Below are 23,581 nucleotides of genomic sequence, written 5' to 3'. Positions count from 1 at the left end.
TTTTCCCCTCAGGGGAAACGGTAAGCCATTTTTCTTTCACCTCAGCAAAAAAGATAACAGGCTTCCCCTTTTTGTTTTTTATGCTGGTAGACACTGTTAGGGGCTAAATCGATTGGTTTTTATTACAATATTATACCATTTGAAATATTTTATAAGCTCACATACACTTGGGAACGTTTTTTATTGATCTGGCTTGTTTTAGACACCTAAATCTAGTCAGGAAGGCCCCTTCACTCTAGTGTGCTGAGGGAGGAAGCCTCATTTTGGCACTTCAGCTGCGCAGTTGAATTTCAAGGCAGTGCATGCAGATTCATGTGAGAGGGTCCTGTGGTTCAGAAAGTGACTCCAAAAGGCTTTTTTCTGTGAATGGTGACCCCTAAGGAAGGTAAAAAGCTGCAGCAAGGCTGTAGTTGGGATTGTGGTGTGTAAAAACGGTTAAATCCAACAATTAGCTCCGGTTTGCTTGTTTTAAGAGCTAGAGTCTCCATATTTGCTGTGCAATACTTTCTAAGCATTAAGACACTGGGGTCCAAATTTCAGAAAAATCGGATATTGCCTTCATAGTTTTTTGAACATTCAGAAATAAATGTGTCATTTTATTATTTAAAGAGACAGTAACGTTTTTGTTTAAAATCGTTTTTATTGCATTGTTTGCCTGCCTAAATCTGTTTAACATGTCTGTTCCATCAGATAACCTATGTTCTGTGTGTATAGAGACAAATGTGGTTCCCCCTTCGAGTGTTTGTGATAATTGCGCCATAGCGTCCAAACAAAATCAGGACAGCTCTGTTATTTTTCATAATGTTGCCCAAGATGATTTATCTAATGAAGGTAGTGGGGATAGCTCTACATCCTCTCCTTCTGTGTCTACACCAGCTTTGCCCGCGCAGGCGACACCTAGCGCGCCAGTGCTTATTTCTATGCAACAATTATCAGCAGTAGTGGATAATTCTATAGCAAATCTTTTATCCAAACTGCCAGTTTTTCAGAGAAAGCGTGATTGTTCAGTTTTAAATACAGATAAAAAGGATGAACAATCAGACGCTGACGATGCCTTATCTATTTTACCCTCACATCAATCGGAATTGGCTGTGAGGAAAGGGCTGTCTGAGGGTGAAATTTCAGACTCAGGAAAAATGTCTCAACAGGCAGAACCTGATCTAGTGGCATTTAAGTTTAAGCTAGAACATCTCCGCGCTTTGCTTAAGGAGGTATTAGCTACTCTGGATGACTGTGATTCCATGGTAGTACCAGAGAAGTTGTGCAAATTGGACAAATTTTTAGAGGTCCCAGTGCACGACGACGCTTTTCCAATACCTAAGAGGGTAGCGAACATAGTGGAAAAGGAGTGGGAGAAGCCAGGTGTACCCTTTGCCCCACCTCCTATATTTAAGAAAATGTTTCCCATAGTAGACCCTAGAAGGAACGCATGGCAAACGGTCCCGAAGGTTGAGGGAGCTGTTTCAACACTAGCGAAGCGCACAACTATTCCTATAGAGGACAGCTGCGCTTTCAAAGATCCTATGGATAAAAAATTGGAAGGATTGCTTAAAAAGATTTTTGTTCAGCAAGGGTTCATCCTTCAACCAGCTACGTGTGTTATTACTGTCACTTCAGCGGCGTCCTTTTGGTTCGAAGAACTAGAAAGGTCGCTCCAGAAAGAGACTTCCTATGAAGAGGTCATGGACAGAATTCACGCATTAAAGTTAGCTAATTCCTTTATATTGGATGCCGCCTTTCAAATAACAAAATTGGCGGCGAAAAAGACTAAGTTACTGAATATTCCTTTCAAGGGTAAGACCCTTTTTGGGCCGGAATTGAAGGAAATTATTTCAGACATCACTGGGGGTAAGGGCCATGCCCTCCCACAGGATAGGCCTTTTAAGGCTAAGAACAAGTCTAATTTTCGTTCCTTTCGCAATTTCAGGAACGGACCGGCTAATAACTCCACTGCCGCTAGACAAGAAGGTAACATGGCCCAGCCCAAACCCGCTTGGAAGCCCATGCAAGGCTGGAACAAGGGTAAACAAACCAAGAAACCTGCTGCTGCTACCAAGACAGCATGAAGGGGTAGCCCCCGATCCGGGACCGGATCTGGTAGGGGGCAGACTATCTCTCTTCGCTCAGGCTTCGGCAAGAGATGTTCTGGATCCCTGGGCACTAGAGATAGTTTCCAAGGGATACCTGTTAGAATTCAAGGGACTTCCTCCAAAGGGAAGGTTCCACCTGTCTCGCTTATCTTCAGACCAGATAAAGAAACAGGCATTCTTACATTGTGTAAGAGACCTATCAAAGATGGGAGTGATAAACCCAGTCCCCTCCGGGGAACAAGGTCTAGGGTTTTACTCAAACCTGTTTGTGGTTCCCAAAAAAGAGGGAACTTTCAGGCCAATTCTGGATTTAAAGATATTAAACAAGTTCCTCATTCGGACAATCTTACCAACAATCCAGCAGGGTCAATTTTTGACTACCGTGGATCTAAAGGATGCATATCTGCATATCCCAATCCACAAATCTCATCATCAGTTTCTGAGGTTCGCCTTTCTGGACAAACATTACCAGTTTGTGGCTCTTCCATTCGGTTTAGCCACCGCTCCCAGAATTTTCACAAAGGTGCTAGGGTCCCTTCTAGCGGTCCTAAGACTGAGGGGCATCGCTGTAGCACCTTATCTAGACGACATCCTAATCCAAGCGTCGTCTCTTTCCAAAGCGAGGGCTCATACAGACATTGTGTTTTCTCAGATCTCACGGGTGGAAAGTGAACATAGAAAAAAGTTCACTGTCACCGTCCACAAGGGTTCCTTTTCTGGGAACAATAATAGATTCTGTGGAAATGAAGATCTTTCTCACAGACGTCAGAAAGACAAAGCTTCTAAAAGCTTGTCGAGTTCTTCACTCTATTCCTCAACCCTCCATAGCTCAATGCATGGAAGTAATAGGACTAATGGTCGCAGCAATGGATGTGGTTCCTTTTGCTCGAATTCATCTAAGACCATTACAGCTGTGCATGCTCAATCAGTGGAATGGGGACTATACAGACTTGTCTCCCCAAATTCAAGTAGACCAGGTAACCAGGGACTCACTTCTCTGGTGGTTGACCCAGGATCACCTGTCTCAGGGAATGAGTTTCCGCAGACCGGAGTGGGTCATCGTCACGACCGACGCCAGCCTCTTGGGGTGGGGCGCGGTCTGGGACTCTCTGAAAGCTCAGGGCCTATGGTCGCGGGAAGAGTCGCTTCTCCCGATAAACATTTTGGAACTAAGAGCTATATTCAATGTGCTCCTGGCTTGGCCTCAGCTAGCGGAAGCCAGGTTCATAAGATTTCAGTCGGACAACATAACGACTGTTGCGTACATCAATCATCAGGGGGGAACAAAGAGTTCCCTAGCGATGAAGGAAGTAACCAAGATAATCCAATGGGCAGAGAATCACTCCTGCCATCTATCTGCTATTCACATCCCAGGAGTAGACAACTGGGAGGCGGACTATTTGAGTCGTCAGACTTTCCATCCGGGGGAGTGGGAACTCCATCCGGAGGTCTTTGCTCAGTTAACCCAATTATGGGGCATTCCAGACATGGATCTAATGGCGTCCCGTCAGAACTTCAAGATTCCTTGCTACGGGTCCAGATCCAGGGATCCCAAGGCGACTCTAGTGGATGCATTAGTGGCGCCTTGGTCGTTCAACCTAGCATATGTGTTTCCACCGTTTCCTCTCCTCCCCAGGCTCATAGCCAGGATCAAACAGGAGAAGGCCTCTGTGATTCTGATAGCTCCTGCGTGGCCACGCAGGACTTGGTATGCAGACCTGGTGAATATGTCATCGGCTCCACCATGGAAGCTACCTTTGAGACAGGACCTTCTAGTACAAGGTCCATTCAAACATCCCAATCTAGTTTCTCTGCAGCTGACTGCTTGGAAATTGAACGCTTGATTTTATCCAAGCGTGGGTTTTCAAATTCTGTGATTGATACTCTGGTCCAAGCCAGAAAACCTGTGACTAGAAAGATTTACCATAAAATATGGAAAAAATATATCTGTTGGTGTGAATCCAAAGGATTCTCCTGGAGTAAGATTAAAATTCCAAAGATTCTCTCCTTTCTCCAAGAAGGTTTGGATAAAGGATTGTCAGCTAGTTCTCTAAAAGGACAGATTTCTGCATTATCCGTCTTGTTGCACAAACGACTGGCAGCTTTGCCAGATGTACAAGCTTTTGTTCAGGCTTTGGTTAGAATCAAGCCTGTTTACAGACCCATGACTCCTCCTTGGAGTCTAAATTTAGTTCTTTCAGTTCTTCAAGGGGTTCCGTTTGAACCTTTACATTCCATAGATATTAAGTTACTATCTTGGAAAGTTCTGTTTTTGGTTGCTATTTCTTCTGCTAGAAGAGTTTCTGAATTATCTGCTTTGCAGTGTGATCCACCCTATCTGGTGTTCCATTCAGATAAGGTTGTTTTGCGTACTAAGCCTGGTTTTCTTCCAAAAGTTGTTTCCAACAAGAACATCAACCAGGAAATAGTTGTTCCTTCTTTGTGTCCGAATCCAGTTTCAAAGAAGGAACGTTTATTACACAATTTAGATGTTGTTCGTGCTTTAAAGTTCTATTTAGAAGCAACAAAAGATTTTAGACAAACCTCATCCTTGTTTGTCGTTTACTCTGGTAAGAGGAGAGGTCAAAAAGCTACTGCTACCTCTCTCTCTTTCTGGCTGAAAAGCATTATCCGCTTGGCTTATGAGACTGCCGGACGGCAGCCTCCTGACCGTATCACAGCTCACTCTACTAGGGCTGTGGCTTCCACATGGGCCTATAAGAATGAGGCTTCTGTTGACCAGATATGTAAGGCAGCGACTTGGTCTTCTCTGCACACTTTTGCCAAATTCTACAAATTTGATATTTTTGCTTCTTCGGAGGCTGTTTTTGGGAGAAAGGTTTTGCAAGCCGTGGTGCCTTCTGTTTAGGTAACCTGATTTGCTCCCTCCCTTCATCCGTGTCCTAAAGCTTTGGTATTGGTTCCCACAAGTAATGGATGACGCCGTGGACCGGACACACCAATGTTGGAGAAAACAGAATTTATGCTTACCTGATAAATTACTTTCTCCAACGGTGTGTCCGGTCCACGGCCCGCCCTGTTTTTTTTTTAATCAGGTTGAAAAAAATTTCTTTATACACTACAGTCACCACGGCACCCTATAGTTTCTCCTTTTTCTCCTAACCGTCGGTCGAATGACTGGGGGGCGGAGCCAGAGGGGGAGCTATATGGACAGCTCTTGCTGTGTGCTCTCCTTGCCTTTCCCTGTGGGGGAGAACATTTCCCACAAGTAATGTTTTTTTCATGATTCAGATAGAACAGGCAATTTTAAGCAACTTTCTAATTTACTCCTATTATCAATTTTTCTTTGTTCTCTTGTTTTCTTTATTTGAAGAAGAAGACATCTAAGCTAAGGAGCCAGACAGTTTTTGGTTTAGTACTCTGGAAAGCACTTGTTTGTTGGTGCTGTCCAATCAGCAAGGACAAACCAGGTTGTGAACCAAAAATGGGCCGGCTTCTAAACTTACATTCTTGCTTTTCAAATAAAGATAGCAAGAGAATGAAGACAATTTGATAATAGGAGTAAATTAGAAAGTTGCTTAAAATTGCATGCTCAATCTGAATCATGAAAGAAAAAAATTGGGTTTAATGTCCCTTTAAACTCTGTGTGGTTAAAGTGATGGTAAACGCTCCCCTTTTTAAAATCAGAATGTTAGTGATATTTTAGATGGAGTTTCATTCATCAGTTGTAATGAAGTTGCGCTGTAACTTACTTTTTAATATAGATATAAAATTAAAATACACCGTGCTCTGCCGCCAACTTCAAAAGTCAATTTTTCTGTGAGGTAACGGTTTGAACTGTTGTCCAATCAGGGCTCTAAATACAACAAAAGGGCCATATGAGGAGAGCGCTGAGTGGACAAAAATTTATACTGTTAGCTCACAGGCAAATTTACTTTTGAAGTGGGCGGTGGAGTGCGGGGTATTTGCATTTCATATCTGATGAATTAAACTCCATATAAAATATCACTAACATTCCGGATCTGTTTTTATAAAGGGGAGAGTTTACCATCTATTTAAAAACATACATGCAGGGTCAGTAGTGCTAAGACTAAATGCTCCAATTCATTTAGAAAATGTCATTTGTGCACTGTAATGCTTAGACAAAATCAAATTCTATTGTAAAGTAGTGGAAAGGTTGTGCTGTGAAATGACATTGCTTTAAGATAAATCAGTTCACTCTTTTCTCATGCAGAAAAAGAATTAAAGCTTTAAGCTTTATAAAAATGTTAAGGCCAGAATTGTGTTTAAAGGTTGCATACTAATCACTTGTGATTTTCGTTTGTTTATCTTTTTGATAATGCATATTATGCTGTAGTTCAAAGAATATATGTATATGCATTTTGTGATTGGCTGATGGCTATCACATGATGCATGGGGAAGTAAAATTGTGTGTTCTTAATTATTATATGGGGCCAATTTACCATACGCTGTCGGCTTTTATCATTGCACAAGTATTTCTCGTGAAATGCTTGTGCAAAGCCGCCCCCTGCAGATTTGCGGTGAATCGGCGGTTAGCAAGGGGTGTCAATCAACCTGATCGTATGCGATCGGGGGGATTGATGCCCGCTGCTTCTTAACTCCTGTTCCCGGCGAGCCTGAAGGTTTATGCGGAAACAGATACATTTGGCTAAAGTGCTCAGATTACAAGTGAAGCGGTATTTAACGCTCCCACTCAAATGCTAACTCCGCTAGCAGTAGGTTTTTTTGCAGTTGAAAATAAAAGGTTTTCACTTGCACACTAAGCCGATGCACACAAAAAGCGGAACTTAGAATATTGCTCATATTCTCAAGTGCACTAACCTGACATAAAAATATTAATATTTCACATTCCAATGTTCTTCATATAGAAGAATATGTTCTACTTATTCATAAATACATATTTCTACATATATCTGATGGTATTTTGGTACAATATATATCTATACTTTTATATATATATATATATATATATATATATACACACATGATTATATATAGGTATAAATATACACAGTTATATATAGGAATATCAATTTAGAAATACATAGAACATATTATGTTATGTGCAGAACATTGGAATGTGAAATATTTACAGTACAAAGTATAACACATTAAAAATGAATATTGCATAAACATGTTTTACATGTTTTCATCTACTTAACTGCAAAGGGCTCCTGCACTTATGTATACATATGTATTTATGCGTTTATATATGTCTTAAAATACATATATACATATATAAATACACATACATCTGTACACACATATAAACCTGCATATACACATACATATATATCTTTAGACATGTGTATGTATGTATCCCTATGGTAAAGCCCTTTGCAGCCTTTTTTTCTAACACCCAAGACCTCATATCTTTGAGCCCTTATAACTTCTTTTGTGCAATTTTTTAAAAAAACATTTTTATTAGATGGTCTTATAATAGGTGTAACTTTACTTTTTAATGTATTTTTGATGTGTTTTGTAACACTTTTTTGTTTTGTGAAACAGTTAGCTAGAGTTCTCAGGACTCGATAATCATTCTGGCGTAAATCGCGATTGCACGTTTACTTTTAACTTGTAATATGAGCGCTACACCCGAAGTACGCAAACACCCGCGATAAACCCATTTTCGATCGTGCGTAACCTTGCCCATTGTCAGCACACAATACGCTTCTTATTCCCGCATACACAAGCTGATATTAGGGAACCAAAAAGTTATGGTGAGGAAAACCCTGTCCACCATAATCACTTGATACAACGCAGATTGTTTGAACTAACAGTCTTTTCCACTAGAGCAGAGGATATTGGGTTAGAATATGCACATTTAACAGTTTAAGTCAGAAATGAAAAGATTTAATTGCTCTTTTCTGTCACTCATCTACACAAAGAGGCCCATTTATCAAGCTCCGTATAGAGCTTGTGGGCCCGTGTTTCTGGCGAGTCTTCAGACTCCCCAGTTACAGCAGTTATGAAGCAGCGGTATAAAGACCGCTGCTCCATAACCCTGTCCGTCTGCTCTGAGCAGGCGGACAGGAATCGCCACAATTCAACCCGATCAAGTACGATCGGGTTGATAGACACCTCCCTGCTGGCGGCCCATTGGCCGCGAGTCTGCAGGGGGCGGCGTTGCACCAGCAGCTCTTGTGAGCTGCTGGTGCAATGCTGAATATGGAGAGCGTATTGCACTCCGCATTCAGCGATGTCTGTCGGACTGGATCCGCACTGTCGGATCGGGTCCGACAGACAATTGATAATTCAGCCTCAAAGTATTATGTAAAGTCAGTGCTGAAAAAACTACAAATACAAAGCTAACAGCCGTATATAAAAAATGTATGGTAAATTGCACCTTTATCTTTATTTTTGTAAAGGAAATACTTGTTTTGCTCTTTGAAAAGGGCCAGATTACTAGTGGCGGGCTGTGTTACGCACAAGCTAAAAGGGATGTATCATGGGTATTTGCGCATGTTGGCCTTAGTACTCATATTAGTTGAAAGTAAACACAAACGCGTGAGTGCAATCACGATTTGGCATCCCCAGAGCTCTGAATAACTGTTTCGCAAAACAATAAAGTTGCAAAAAACACATCAAAAATACATTACAAAGTACAGTAACACTCATAATAACAGCATCTAATAAAAAATATATTTTTTTTTATAAGGGCTCAAAGATATGAGGTCTCAGGTGTTAGGAAAAAACAGGCAGGCAAAGGGCTTTAAAGGGATAGTCTAGTCAAAATTAAAATTTTATGATTCAGAAAGAGTATGCAATTTTAAGCAACTTTTAAATTTACTCATATTATCAATTTTTCTTTATTCTACATTTAGACACCAATCAGAAAGCTCTACGCAGGTGCTGAACTAAAAATGGCCTGACTCCTAAGCTTACATTTTTGCTTTTTCAATTAAAGATACCAAGAGAACAAAGAAAAAGTGATAATAGAAGTAAATTAGAACGTTGTATGTGTCAGTTTTGAGTGACCTCCCAGTTTCTATTTCATACAGGTACTTAACACATGAAAAGTCCTTTTTGGAAGCTTTTCCATTGAAAACACATTTAAGGCAGAAGGGTTTAACAAGCAAAATGATATAGCATTGTAACCACTCAAGAAACTCTGCTCCCAATTCAGTAGGAAAGCATAAAAAGCTTTTTCAGGAAATAAATCGCCAATAGATTTTGATTGACCCAAAGATTATGACTCACTGATGGATCAAATGATAGTTAGCATTTTTTTTATCAAAAGTATTTTTTAATTAAGGTATGTACTGTACATCGTTTGTTTAGACATAATGCTTACAAAAAAAATATACATTATCCAAATTAAAAAAATTAAACCTAATCCCTATGAAAATAAAAAAGCCCCCCCAAAATAAAAACACCCAATAATCTAATGCTAAACTACCAATAACTCTTAAAAGGGCTTTTTGTAGGGCATTGCCCTAAGTTAAACAGCTCTTTTACATGAAAAATAAACAAAGTCCCCCCTAACAGTAAAACCTCCCACCGACCAAACCCCCCAAAATAAAAAAAACTAACACTAATAAACCTAATCTACCCATTGCCCTGAAAAGGGCATTTGTATGGGCATTGCCCTTAAAAGTGCATTTAACTCTTTTTTACTGTCCTTAAAAGGGCATTCAGCTCTTTTTCCAAGTGCCCAAAAAAAACCTAAGTTAAAAAATAAAAAAAAAAATAATAATAATTTAAAAAACTAACTAACACTAAAGCCCCAAATAGGTACTCACGGTTTCAGAAGTCTGGCAGAGAAAGTCTTCTTCCAGGCGGGTCCATCATCTTCATCCACAGCAAAGGTGGTGCTGAGCGGGGGTCCGGAGCGGTCTTCCCAGAAGTGTCGATCCTCGGCGGCAGTCATCGGCGGCGGTGGCGCTCCCGGTTTTTGTGGCAGCTTTGGCTGCTTAATTAGGAAGAGAAGGCCGTGAGGCTCTGTCTTCCTTCGGGAGTTAGTCGTCTCCATATCAGGGTCGATAGGAGGTGTTGTCTCTTTTTCCAAGCTTTTTGCTTAGGGAATGTTTTTCTGCCTGGGTTCGGGATGCTTTGCATTCTTCTCCCTTGGTTGTGGTCCTCTGGAACGTTAATTTGAAAGGATTATGGAGACTAGCCTTTCTTCTACTCTCTTTCGGGTGACTCTGTTCTCATTTTCATTTCCCTTAGTGCTGTCCTTGGGGCCTTTGGGCTCTAGAGAAATTGTGTGACTTTGTCGTGACCTAATAGCTTGCTGGGGGGGTGTTGACCTCCAGCTAAGGGTGTTCTCTTCCCTTTGGGCTGGGAATTTGAGTGAGTCCTGTACCCGTTCTCCTGGTTTTCCGGTTCTCATCCCCTGTGAGGTCTGATTGCTTCAGACAGGGTATCTTGTGTTCCCTGAGGGTGTCGTTTGTTCTAGGACGATTCTGGGTCCCGGGTCTGGAGTTCTTGTCTTGGATCCTTCTTGGATGTCTGGAGACTTATGATCCGATGGACTGGTTTGGGACGACTCAGTTTTTTTCAGGGACTAGCTCATTGGGCTTGCAAGCAGGTAGGCCAGAGTTCTCATTCACCTTCGGGTACTGGTTATAAACTTTAAGGCCTGAATTGTCCTTCGGACGGAGTGTGCTCCTCTATGGGGAGTTTTTTTCTATGTTGGGTCAACAGTGGTGTCTGGATGATTTTTCATTCGGTCCGTGTTTTGATCATACTATGGCTTCATGTCTTGTGGACGTGTACGCTGTTCTTATCTGTGCCCTTCCTTTTGGAGGGGATAGTGTATCTTCCTTATGAGCTGGAGTTTCCTCTCTCTGGAGGTCCTTGTCCTGCCCTGTGTGTAGGAGGTTGGTTCAGCTGGCTTATTGCTGTAAGGGGCAGCATCTGCTGCTCTGTGGGCTCTGTTCCACCGACTGGAAATAGGTCTCTCTACGTAGAGACTGTCTAAGAGAGTTGTGACAGGTCCTCCTTTTTCTGGAGTTCCTTATGCTAGCTGGAAGCTAGCTCAGCATACTAATGCACTGTGGCTACTCTGCACTGTAGCAAACCGAGGGTTGCAAGTTCAATCCCCAGCGAGGTCTACTAAGCATTTCCTCCTTTCGAGGTTGATAAAATGAGCAGCGCCTTGAGTTCCCGTTTCTGCATACAGTGTCCTCTATAGCTTGGGTATTGTTTTCCCAAAAGTAATGAATGCAGCTGTGGACTCTTTCCATTTATGAAGAAAAACTTAAATTATGCTTACCTGATAATTTTCTTTTCTTCAGATGGAAAGAGTCCACAGCTCCCCACCCTTATTTTTTCTGTGGGGCGTTATTTTTGTTCTTCTGGCACCTTTTCACCCTGATGTTTCTTCTACTGTTCCTTGTTCCTCGGCAGAATGACTGGGGGATGAGGGAAGTGGGAGCAGTATTTAAGCCTTTGGCTGGGGTGTCTTTGCCTCCTCCTGGTGGCCAGGTTCTGAATTCCCAAAAGTAATGAATTTAGCTGTGGACTCCTTCCATCTGAAGAAAAGAAAATTATCAGGTAAGCATAATTTAAGTTTTTAGTAGCTCTAATCCTATTGGCTGTTTTAAAAAATTCAGCCAATAGGAATGCAAGGTACCCCAAATTGATTGCAGTACCTTGCATTCTTTCTTCAGTATACCACCGACGATCGGATGAAGAGGAGCCTCCATGTCACTGAGGACCGCTGCTGCGGACAGCCGCCGAGGATCACCACATCTGGGAAGACCACTCCGGACCTCCGCCCCGCCTTTGCTGTGGATGAAGATGATGGACCCGCCTGGAAGAAGACCTTCTCCGCCGGACTTCTGAAACTGTGATTACCTATTTGGGGCTTTAGTGTTTTTTAATTTTATTTTTTTTTTTTTATTCTTTAACTTAGTTTTTTTTGGACACTTTGAAAAATAGCTGAATGCCATTTTAAGGGCAATCCCCATACAAATGCACTTTTCAGGGCAATGGGTAGTTTAGGACTTTTTAGTGTTATTTTTTTGGGGGGGTTAGTGGGTGGGGGGTTTTACTGTTAGGGGGGCTTTGTTTATTTTTAATGTAAAAGAGCTATTTAACTTAGGACAATACCCTACAAATAGCCATTTTAAGGGCTATTGGTAGTTTAGCATTAGATTATTGGGTGTTTTTATTTTGGGGGGCTTTTTTATTTTCATAGGGATTAGGTTTAATTTTTTTATTTTGGATAATGTGTTTATTTTTTTCTGTAGGTCTATTTTTTATTTTTTGTATTTACAACATATAGACTGCCCTCTGGGCAGGCTTATCAACTAGTCTATAATATTTACATTAATTATTATTAAATACACATTTTAAGATAACCTCATGTTGGTTAGCACACATGAAATATTTAATATTTCAATAGCGCGCCTTAAGATAACTCATTTTCTTCATTTGCGCTAGCCCGACACTGCATTAGACCTAAGGCGCGAAACCAGAAGTGTGTTACGCATGTTTTACATTGCAATGCTCTTCACATAGAAAAAAATGTAATTTTATTGTTCAATATGTATTTCTATATATACCTGATAATGTAATTTTTTTAGATATAAATGTCATGCAAATAACAGTTTGTGTAATTTTGGCAGCCAGAAATACAACTAGCAGAAGGATTTGATGTATTCATGCCAAAATCTCAGCTGGACTCCATACTATCAAACTATACACGGTCAGGGAGTCTGCTCTTCAGGAAACTAGTATGTGCATTTTTTGACGACAAAACATTAGCGAATTCCCTGCCCAATGGAAAACGAAAAAGGGGACTCAACGACAACCGCAAAGGGTTGGACCAAAATATTGTGGGAGCAATAAAAGGTGTGGTGATTTTTTGTATTATATTTATTCATATCATGTTCTTAGAAGAAGAAAAAAACAGTTACAAGAGTTACATTTTTAAGACCATAAAAATTTTGCTATTAAGTGTGCTATTTGTTTTTGCTAAACATAACAATTCTGGAAATAATACACCATTGTGATATTATATGATATTTTACTCATGGTATTCTTTATCAATGTTTAAAATAGACCTACATTGTGATCATGACAAAATGAGTGAGTAATCTGTGCTTCCTATTGTGACATGCAGATGCAGGGTCTATATTTTAGAAACAATACATTGTTTTTTATGCTTTGTAAAAGTTGGATTGCCCCTTTATTAACAGTATAGGCCTTATGTTGAAGACATTATGGTTTGATCAACAAGCTTAGTTTCAGATACACCGAGCTGTAATATATTTGCCAATCTGTATTTTATTCAGACAGATTAACCATGGTACAGGTAAAGGGACAAGGAAAAAGATTTATATAGTGTACAATTTAAAATAACTTTCCAGTTCATTTCTGTTATCAAATGTTCTGCATACCTTTGATATCCTTTGTTTAATATGCAGCAATGCAGTACTGGGAGTTAGCAGAACACATTGGGTGAGCCAATGACAAGAGACATGTGTGCAGCCACCAATCAGCAGCTAGTTCCTAGTTAATTGCTGCTCCTAAGGCTTCCTAGATATGCTTTTCATCAAAGGATACAAAGAGTAGGAAAAAAATTAGATAGTAAAAGTAAACTAAATTTTTTGCTTTTTGGGGGTGATTATAATTTTTATTGAGGTTAGGTTGTGGCATGAAAGCAGTGCATTACATCATGACACAATTACAATTCAAAAAATGTCTGATAAATGAGCATGTTCCACATGAGACAATTTCAAGAGGAAAAAAACAATAAGAAAAAAAACAGAAAAAAAAGAAAGGTGTGACTACTGTCAGTAATACTTAAAGTAAATGTTAATGCTAGCTGCAGTATAGTAGTATAACAAAGACATGCCAATTGAATTGTAGGCCTTCTCAGGAATTCAGGGGGCCACTCTTGAACCTCATGTCAGTAAGGGTTACATATAACATTAGAAGGCTTCCTAAAATAAAGGACACTACTTATGGATCACAAAAGCCTCATTTTTTATTTTAATATTGAGGGATGCTTATATAAAAAGGAAATCTGTCTGGCAACGTCACAAAACAAATGAAGAACTATCCTGAAAAGCTAGAATGGGCTTATACTTCCATGAATGGATATCAAAAAAGAGACACAAACTAAGAGGGAGTAAACGCCTGAGAGAGGGGGGGGTAGAACTAAAAATAAATGGCAAAACATATATAGTCCTATTAACAAACACTGATGTAACATTGCATAGATTAGGGAGATGAGATGATTTATTGGGCTCAATATGTTTCTGGCAGCTAATATATAGGAAAGATATAGAGGCAAGCTGGCAAACTCAATGGAGTAGAATTAACTAAACCCCAGGCTCTACTAAGACAAATATCAAATGACCCAAAACTATTGAGTATATAATAGAAGGAATAGTAGTGTTGCTGTCTCAGACACTGACAACACAATAATAATTAACTTGCCAGGAAATATTTTCCAACTGCTATATTTATATGCAAATATTTGGGAAGCTGGCTTAAAATATTAGAGAACATGCAACAATTCCAGTTGGGTGCCCGAAATTTTAGTAAGAATAAGAAATACAGTAACATAGTATAAACTAGAGGATTCATTATCTAGTTGTGAGTGTAAGTGAGCTGCAATTATACAAAACACACATATATTTCTTGACTTTAATTATGGAATGGCTCACTAGCTAATGATGATCATGTTTGAGAAGACAGGCAGAAAGACAGCTTTTGGTTGGCTGTACCACCTTCTGTGAAAAATAAGAAAAAACTGCATGCTTAAAGGCAACTGGGGAGTTTTCTATAAATCTGCTTAAAATGTACAGTATGTATGAATACATATGAAAATCATTTTAAGAGCTTGTCCATGAAAAGGCAAGCACTTTCTACATATCAGAAAAAAACTGTTTACATTTACTGCCCCTTTAAGTATTTTTTAGAATTGTATACCGTTTATTGATGCAAGTTACCCATTGTTTGTTGTCTCACTTCCTTTGGGTGTAGTTCATTGAGTTATGGGCAAGATTCAGTGTTATAGGGTGAACATGCTTGGTCCATGGGTGGAGTTAAATGAGTCATGGGCAGAGTTAGGGCTTTTGCTGGTTTCACTTTTAAACATGGACAATTGTCCTGAATAGAAAGGTATGGGAGTGACTTTAATGAATGAAAGTGCCCCTGGTTTTAATAGTATTTTCAAAGTTTACCTTCACTTTAAGCTCCCAAACCATGACAGTCCTGCAATGTGTGGGACATTTGGATGGTCTTATACTGTTTTTTATGTCTGATTTATAAATTATATGATTCAGTCTGTAGAGGACTTTGTAGATTATTTGAACCATAATAGAGTTCTGTTTCAGTTCAGATAGTATATTAGGATGTTCTTGTTAGTAGTGATGGAGACACAGGTTGTATAGAAGCAAACATTGTTCTAGAAAGACTGTTTCAGATAGTGCTATTTTTTAAACTGATTTACATGGGTGTCTACCAAAAAATATCTATAGGACCAAGCATACAGATAGATAGATTTCCTAGGAATATGGGTAGTTTTCATAGGACCATACACTGACTGTTCCTTACAAAAGAATCACACTCAGTATCCTTCTGCATACACTCAAGTATTGCATGTTAACAGGTTTCACTGCAGCTACTGTTAATGTAATGGAATTTGCTCACTTGGAATATTATTACGAACATTTTTTGGGTCAATGGATTTCCAAGCACTGTCTCAGCACTTACACATTTTCTAAAGTACAGTGATGATCAGAGTTTACCAGTCTACCACATGGTCGCAGCCTTAGTTATTACAGTTAGCTTATTGTTATAGAGGACAGCCTCTTAGCCTGGCAAGCCGACCTTGAAACCAGGGCACATAATCTGAGATAATTTTTTTCAGTGTTCTGGAAATAAATCGGCACTGTCACATAAAGCTCCCCTACAGTAGCTGTCATCAAACCATCAAGCATGAGCTAGAAATAAGAAATGTACCCAAGATTAGTTATGTATCAAACACAATTTGAACTGGGAGGCCGGTTGATCCTGGGAAACAGTTGTGGAAAACATACCATAAAATCACAAACTTGTAATTACAATCCAGTAGCGTAGAAAGTTATACAAATTTATGTAGACCAACCCAAATAACAGTTTTGATAACCTGCAACACCATGCGTTGTGTCATATTTTTTGTGTTGTGACCTTGTTTTTTCAATTCCTTTTCAACTAAAGATTCCAAGGAAAAAAGGGAAATTCAAAGTAAATTAAAGTACAGTATCTCTTAAAATGGCATGCTCTGTCTTATTCATTAATGTTTAATTGTGACTTCCATATACCTTTAATCACTTTTTTTGTTATTTGGTTTTCAGTTTTTACAGAAAAGTATTGCACTGCTAACAATGTGGATAAAGCTCCAGGTCCACGAGGCTGGGTACAGATTCTTCAGGATCAAATAAAGCTGGCCAGGAGGAGAGTAAAAAGAGGCTGTGATTCAGGTAGGTATACAATCACAATCATATATATCATGAGTATGTGATATATGACATGACAGTGTATCGTGCACCAGCATGAGGTCCTGGCCATTTTCTACTGCAACAGCCACTTTATATTTCCTGAGCAGTTTTATATTAACCAATGCCAATGTTAGACTATCCTCACTTACCTGCCTATTATTGGTTCTACTGGACTGAAGATACAAACATATTGGCACATGACAAATATGGGAATTAGCAGCAATATTAGTTTTAAAGTAGACAACCCATGAGGGCCGATTTATCAAAGTCTGGCAGACATGATACGCTGTAACGTATCATGTCCGCCAGACATCGATGAATGCCGACAGCATACGTTGTCGGCATTTAACATTGCACAAGCAGTTCTAGTGAACTGCTCGTGCAATGCCGCCCCCTGCAGATTCACAGAAAATCTGCCGCTAGCAGGGGTTGCCAATCAGCCCGATCATATAGCATCGGGCGGATTGCAGACAGCAGCCTCAGAGGCAGCGGACCAGTTAAGGAGCAGTGGTCTTAAGACCGCTGCTTTATAACTGCTGTTTCCGGCAAGCCTAAAGGCTCGCACGGAAACAGGGGCCATTTGGCCCTTGATAAATTGGCCCTATGGTGTTGATCATGGCCCATTTTGCTTTATTTCAAGCCACCATTTGGCCACAAAATGCGATAAAAAAAAAATGTTAATTTGTTTCACAAACTTTGGGTTTCTCACTGAAATTATTTACACACAACTACTGCAATCATAAGACAACTGGTTCTAAAAGCTTCTCTAGGATCCCCTTTATTCAGAAATAGCAGACATGCATGTCTTTGCTATTGCTTTTTGTTAATTAGAAGGCTGCTAATTGCAGCTGCGCACCACACTTTTGAAATTTCCAGGTGTAAAGGGGTTAATCATTTACCTGTTAAGGGTAATATTCGCTATAGTGTAGGGATTACCCTCCCACCTGACACCCACCACCTCTCTACCTGATCCTTCCCAAACACCTCTCTTCCCTCACAGGTCAGTCTGCTAGTATGCAGTTTAGGGCTTTTCTTGTTAAAACATTTTTTTTTTAATTGTTTTCTGAAGTGTAAGGATCCCTCCTAAACAGCTCTCTTCCTCTCCCCCCACACCTTGTCAATACTGGCTAAAAGTAACATTTTATGACCTTTATTTTATTTATTTAAATAATATTTTAAATAATTTTCTGTAGTGTAGGACCCACTTCCCCCCTCCATCCAAGTACACCCACTCTGTAATGTAGGGACCCATCCCTCCCTCTCACCTCCAGTGATTATTTGCCGTAGTGTAGGGAGCCCTCCAGCTATTAGCCACCCACCTGCATCCTTCTGTTGTGGAGTTACTATGCAAAGTATTCTTTCATGGTCTGATCACTGTTATGCTATACTGCTTTATACCTCCTATTTCCTATTGGCCTCTGACCTGGAGATTGTTCACACTTCTCAACATGGTTTCTAGTACATACAGCTTGTGATGCACTGTGCAAAGTTGCTGCTTACAAGTTAGTAGAGACTAGTGTGAAATTGCTTTATGGTTGCTGGTGATGGCTCCTCCTAAGGAGATGAAGATGAGTGGATATTGGAGCATTGAAGATTATTCTCAAGCTGACAAGCCGCTTGCTGTACTACCTGCAACTCTAAAAAGGTTATTAGGCAGTGATTGCAGGCATGTTTACAAACACAATCTTAATCTTACTTTGGAACAGCAGCAAAATGTTACAGCCATTTTAGACACATTAGAATCTTACTTTAAACCTGCCAAAATTGTGATATATGAACTTTGTTACACGCCTTAGAGAACAAGCAGCAACTTGTGAATATGGTTCTCTGTGGGATGAATTAATAAGGGATAGAATTGTTATTGGCATAGCAATGGAGAGCTCTCAGCAACATCTTTTAAGAGAACGGGAATTAACTTTCAATACAACTATTGAAATGGGCCGTACAGCAAAGCTCAATGATAAACACATAAAGGCCATGGGACAGGACAGACAGGTCGACACTGTCAACAGTGCAGTGCAGCAGCAACACACAAAAGCGAACCATGTGATCAAACTGCAACAACAGTTCAGCACACCTGTATCTAAATCTGCAGTGTGTAAGTGGTAACTCCCACCAACAAGCAAGAAAGCAGTGCCCAGCTTAATGGAAGGCATGCAGGTCATTTGCTAAAAATAAATAAATTCTAGAGTATGCCTGTCAAGTGAGAGATTACCATCAACAAGGAAGCTACACACCTTGGAGAACACTTCTTCAGATGAGAAAGAGCTACAGATTTCTGATGTGATCCACAGGAGTGAATGCATTGAGACTGTGAGATGAAAAGGAAAGAAATGGTTTGTCACTTTAAATTTACATAATAAGCCACAACCATGCCAGCTTGATTCTGGTGCTACTTGTGACATAATGAGCTAGAGAGAAAATGAAATTAGCACCTGAAACCCCGCTTTTACCAAGTGACACCAAACTGAGGGCCAGATTACAAATGGATTGTTATTTAACGCTCCCGCTCAAGCGTTAACTGCGCTAGAAGTAAGCTTTTTGCATGCATCGGGTTGCGATCATATTACAAGTTAAAAGTAAACTGTTTTCACTCACTAGGCCGACAAGCATAAAAAGCCCAACTATATTGCGAACATGATAACGTATTCCCCATAGAAGTCAATGGAGCAAAAAAAGTGGGGGGAAAACAAACACCCTACTCGCCCTCATACCCAATCGCATATTCTAAAGTGCGCTAACCCGACACCAAAATATAAATATTTCACATTTCAATGTTCTTCACATTGCAGAATATGTTCTATTTATTCATTAATACATATTTCTACATATTTAAGCTCTGAGACACTTGAAGATGTCTTGTACAATCTTCCAAAGGCATAGATGTTCACTTTTGGTGATGCATTTTTGCAATGTAAGTTGGATCATGAGAGCAGTTACATGACAACTTTCTGTACCCCATGAGGCAGGAAAAGTTGGCTCAAATTGCCTTTTGGTGTTTTTGTGACACCTGAGGTGCATCAATATCAAGAACATGAACTCCTATGGTATGGTATTGAACAAATAGTTGATAATATACTTGTGGGTGGCTGTGGTGAGACAGATGTGTTAGCAAAGCGTTATCAAGATAGCAAACTGCTGGTATTGATGGATCATTGACAGCAAGGACACTGAGACTTAGCTTGATGAAACTACAATTCAAGGTCAAAGAAGTTCACTTCCATGCTCACATATTATCCTCAGAGGGTTTGAAAGCTGACCCAAAAATACTGGAGATGCCATCCAATATGAAATCTCTTCAGCGCTTCATTGGATTTGTTACTTACCTTCAGGAGGTGTGTGAGCCCTTAAGAACGCTTCTGGACAAGGATAAAGTTTGGCATTGGCTTCCCAATCATGATAGTTCACTGCAGGACATAAAACACTTGCAATAAACATTATATATCTTTGAAAATTGTGACTTTTTACATTCTTAGAACATAAAATGAACATTGCAGACTTGTCAAGGGTAACCCTTCTACTCATTGGTCCCTAATTGACATTAACAGATAAGAACTGCAAAACAATGCATTTTATACTAACAATATGACCATGGCTAGATGTTAATTTCATTTTAAAATGTTTAGACTTGGCTGATATGATATTCTATAGCAAGACAACAGAAATGTCATACAGTTACAAGGAGAAAAGGTTGGTGTGCTTTCTATAAGATATGATTGATTTCAGATGACTGTCACATCTGCAAAGGGTATTGTTGGCCAAGTGGACTTCCATGTGGTTAATTGGTTGTTTATGTTTTAGTTGATTTATAATTTAGAGGGTTAAACAGATTAGGTTATATTTAATCTGAAAATCTGGATACACTTACTTGTCATATAGGAGCACGTATTGGCTATTTATGACCAAGATTACACTTTTGCACTAAACCCGGTGCGTAAATAACGCTAAAAATTTGAAAAAGCTCTGCCATTACAAGTTACAAAAAAACCTTCTTGTGTTTTTAGGGGCAGAGCGAATGGCCGACCGTGATGGCCGCAACACATTGAGGCCTAGATTTAGAGTTGGGCGGTAGCTGTGAAAACCAGCGTTAGAGGCTCTTAACGCTGGTTTTTACCGCCCGCTGGTATTTGGAGTCAGTCAGAAAAGGGTCTAACGCTCACTTTGCAGCCGCGACTTTTCCATACCGCAGATCCCCCTACGCCATTTGCGTATCCTATCTTTTCAATGGGATCTTTCTAACGCCGGTATTTAGAGTCTTGGCTGAAGTGAGCGTTAGAAATCTAACGACAAAACTCCAGCCGCAGAAAAAAAACAGGAGTTAAGAGCTTTTTGGGCTAACGCCGGTTCATAAAGCTCTTAACTACTGTGCTCTACAGTACACTAACACCCATAAACTACCTATATACCCCTAAACCGAGGTCCCCCCACATCGCCGCCACTCGATTCAATTTTTTTAACCCCTAATCTGCCGACCGCCACCTACGTTATCCTTATGTACCCCTAATCTGCTGCTCCTAACACCGCCGACCCCTATATTATATTTATTAACCCCTAATCTGCCCCCCACAACGTCGCCGCCAGCTACCTACAATAATTAACCCCTAAACTGCCGACCGCACCTCACCGCTACTATAATAAATGTATTAACCCCTAAAGCTAAGTCTAACCCTAACACTAACACCCCCCTAAGTTAAATATAATTTAAATCTAACGAAATAAATGAACTATTATTAAATAAATTATTCCTATTTAAAGCTAAATACTTACCTGTAAAATAAACCCTAATATAGCTACAATATAAATTATAATTATATTGTAGCTATTTTAGGATTAATATTTATTTTACAAGCAACTTTGTATTTATTTTAACCAGGTACAATAGCTATTAAATAGTTAAGAACTAAGTTACAAAAAATAAAAAAATATTTACAAACATTAGAAAAATATTACAACAATTTTAAACTAATTACACCTACTCTAAGCCCCCTAATAAAATAACAAAGACCCCCAAAATAAAAAAATGCCCTACCCTATTCTAAATTACAAAAGTTCAAAGCTCTTTTACCTTACCAGCCCTGAAAAGGGCCATTTGCGGGGCATGCCCCAAATAATTCAGCTCTTTTGCCTGTAAAAAAAAAAACATGCAATCAGTCATCCAAGATGGCGTCCCTCGAATTCCGATTGGCTGATAGGATTCTATCAGCCAATCGGAATTAAGGTAGGAAAATTCTGATTGGCTGATGGAATCAGCCAATCAGATTCAAGTTCAATCCGATTGGCTGATCCGATCAGCCAATCAGATTGAGCTCGCATTCTATTGGCTGTTCCGATCAGCCAATAGAATGCGAGCTCAATCTGATTGGCTGATCCAATCAGCCAATCGGATTGAACTTGAATCTGATTGGCTTATTCCATCAGCCAATCAGAATTTTCCTACCTTAATTCCGATTGGCTGATAGAATCCTATCAGCCAATCGGAATTCGAGGGACGCCATCTTGGATGACCTCCCTTAAAGGAACCTTCATTCTTCAGTTGGACGTCGAACGAAGAGGATGGATCCGCGCCGGAGGTCTTCAAGATCAGCCGCTCGTCATCCGATGGAACAACATAGAAGATGCGGCTTGGATGAAGATGTTTGCCGGTCCGGATGTCCTCTTCTGCCCGGATAGGATGAAGATTTCTTCCCGAAGATGGACTTCTTCATTTGCCGCTTGGATCCAGACTTCAGCCGGAGGATTGACGTCACTCTTCAGCCCCCGCTTGGGCTTGGATGAAGATTTCGGAGGCTTGGATCAAGACTTCGGAGGACGGATCGGTGAACCTGGCATGGTGAAGATAAGGTAGGAAGATCTTCAGGGGCTTAGTGTTAGGTTTATTTAAGGGGGGTTTGGGTTAGATTAGGGGTATGTGGGTGGTGGGTTGTAATGTTGGGGGGGGTATTGTATGTTTTTTTTTACAGGCAAAAGAGCTGAATTATTTGGGGCATGCCCCGCAAATGGCCCTTTTCAGGGCTGGTAAGGTAAAAGAGCTTTGAACTTTTGTAATTTAGAATAGGGTAGGGCATTTTTTTATTTTGGGGGTCTTTGTTATTTTATTAGGGGGCTTAGAGTAGGTGTAATTAGTTTAAAATTGTTGTAATATTTTTCTAATGTTTGTAAATATTTTTTTATTTTTTGTAACTTAGTTCTTTTTTATTTTTTGTACTTTAGTTAGTTTATTTAATTGTAGTTATTTGTAGGTATTGTATTTAATTAATTTATTGATAGTGTAGTGTTAGGTTTAATTGTAACTTAGGTTAGGATTTATTTTACAGGTAATTTTGTTATTATTTTAACTATTTTAGCTATTAAATAGTTCTTAACTATTTAATATCTATTGTACCTGGTTAAAATAAATACAAAGTTGCCTGTAAAATAAATATTAATCCTAAAATAGCTACAATATAATTATAATTTATATTGTAGCTATATTAGGGTTTATTTTACAGGTAAGTATTTAGCTTTAAATAGGAATAATTTATTTAATAAGAGTTAATTTATTTCGTTAGATTTAAGTTATATTTAACTTAGGGGGGTGTTAGTGTTAGGTTTAGACTTAGCTTTAGGGGTTAATACATTTATTATACTAGCGGCGAGCTCCGGTCGGCAGATTAGGGGTTAATAATTGAAGTTAGGTGTCGGCGATGTTAGGGAGGGCAGATTAGGGGTTAATACTATTTCTCATAGGGTTATTGAGGCGGGAGTGAGGCGGATTAGGGGTTAATAACTTTATTATAGTAGCGGTGAGATGCGGTCAGCAGATTAGGGGTTAATTATTGTAGGTAGCTGGCGGCGACGTTGTGGGGGGCAGATTAGGGGTTAATAAATATAATATAGGGGTCGGCGGTGTTAGGGGCAGCAGATTAGGGGTACATAGGGATAATGTAGGTTGCGGCGGTATACGGAGCGGCAGATTAGGGGTTAATAATAAAATGCAGGGGTCAGCGATAGCGGCGGCGGCAGAATAGGGGTTAATAAGTGTAAGGTTAGGGGTGTTTAGACTCTGGGTACATGTTAGGGTGTTAGGTG

At 39.7% G+C, this 23,581-nt stretch overlaps 1 protein-coding gene across 1 annotated transcript in view; it reads left to right on the top strand.

The window, feature by feature from the left end:
• Positions 1–23,581, top strand: part of BEND7 (BEN domain containing 7) — a 441,939-nt gene that overhangs the window by 387,689 nt on the left and 30,669 nt on the right. Inside the window, exons 6-7 of the mRNA XM_053716488.1 lie at positions 12,647–12,872; positions 16,370–16,495. Of these exons, the coding sequence (XP_053572463.1) occupies positions 12,647–12,872; positions 16,370–16,495 (352 nt within the window). The remainder of the gene's footprint in view (positions 1–12,646; positions 12,873–16,369; positions 16,496–23,581) is intronic.

This window comes from Bombina bombina, chromosome 6 (assembly GCF_027579735.1).
Source record: "Bombina bombina isolate aBomBom1 chromosome 6, aBomBom1.pri, whole genome shotgun sequence".
Lineage (NCBI taxonomy): Eukaryota > Metazoa > Chordata > Amphibia > Anura > Bombinatoridae > Bombina > Bombina bombina.
Note: the sequence above shows the minus strand (reverse complement) of the source record. Positions and strands in the feature narration are given on the sequence as shown.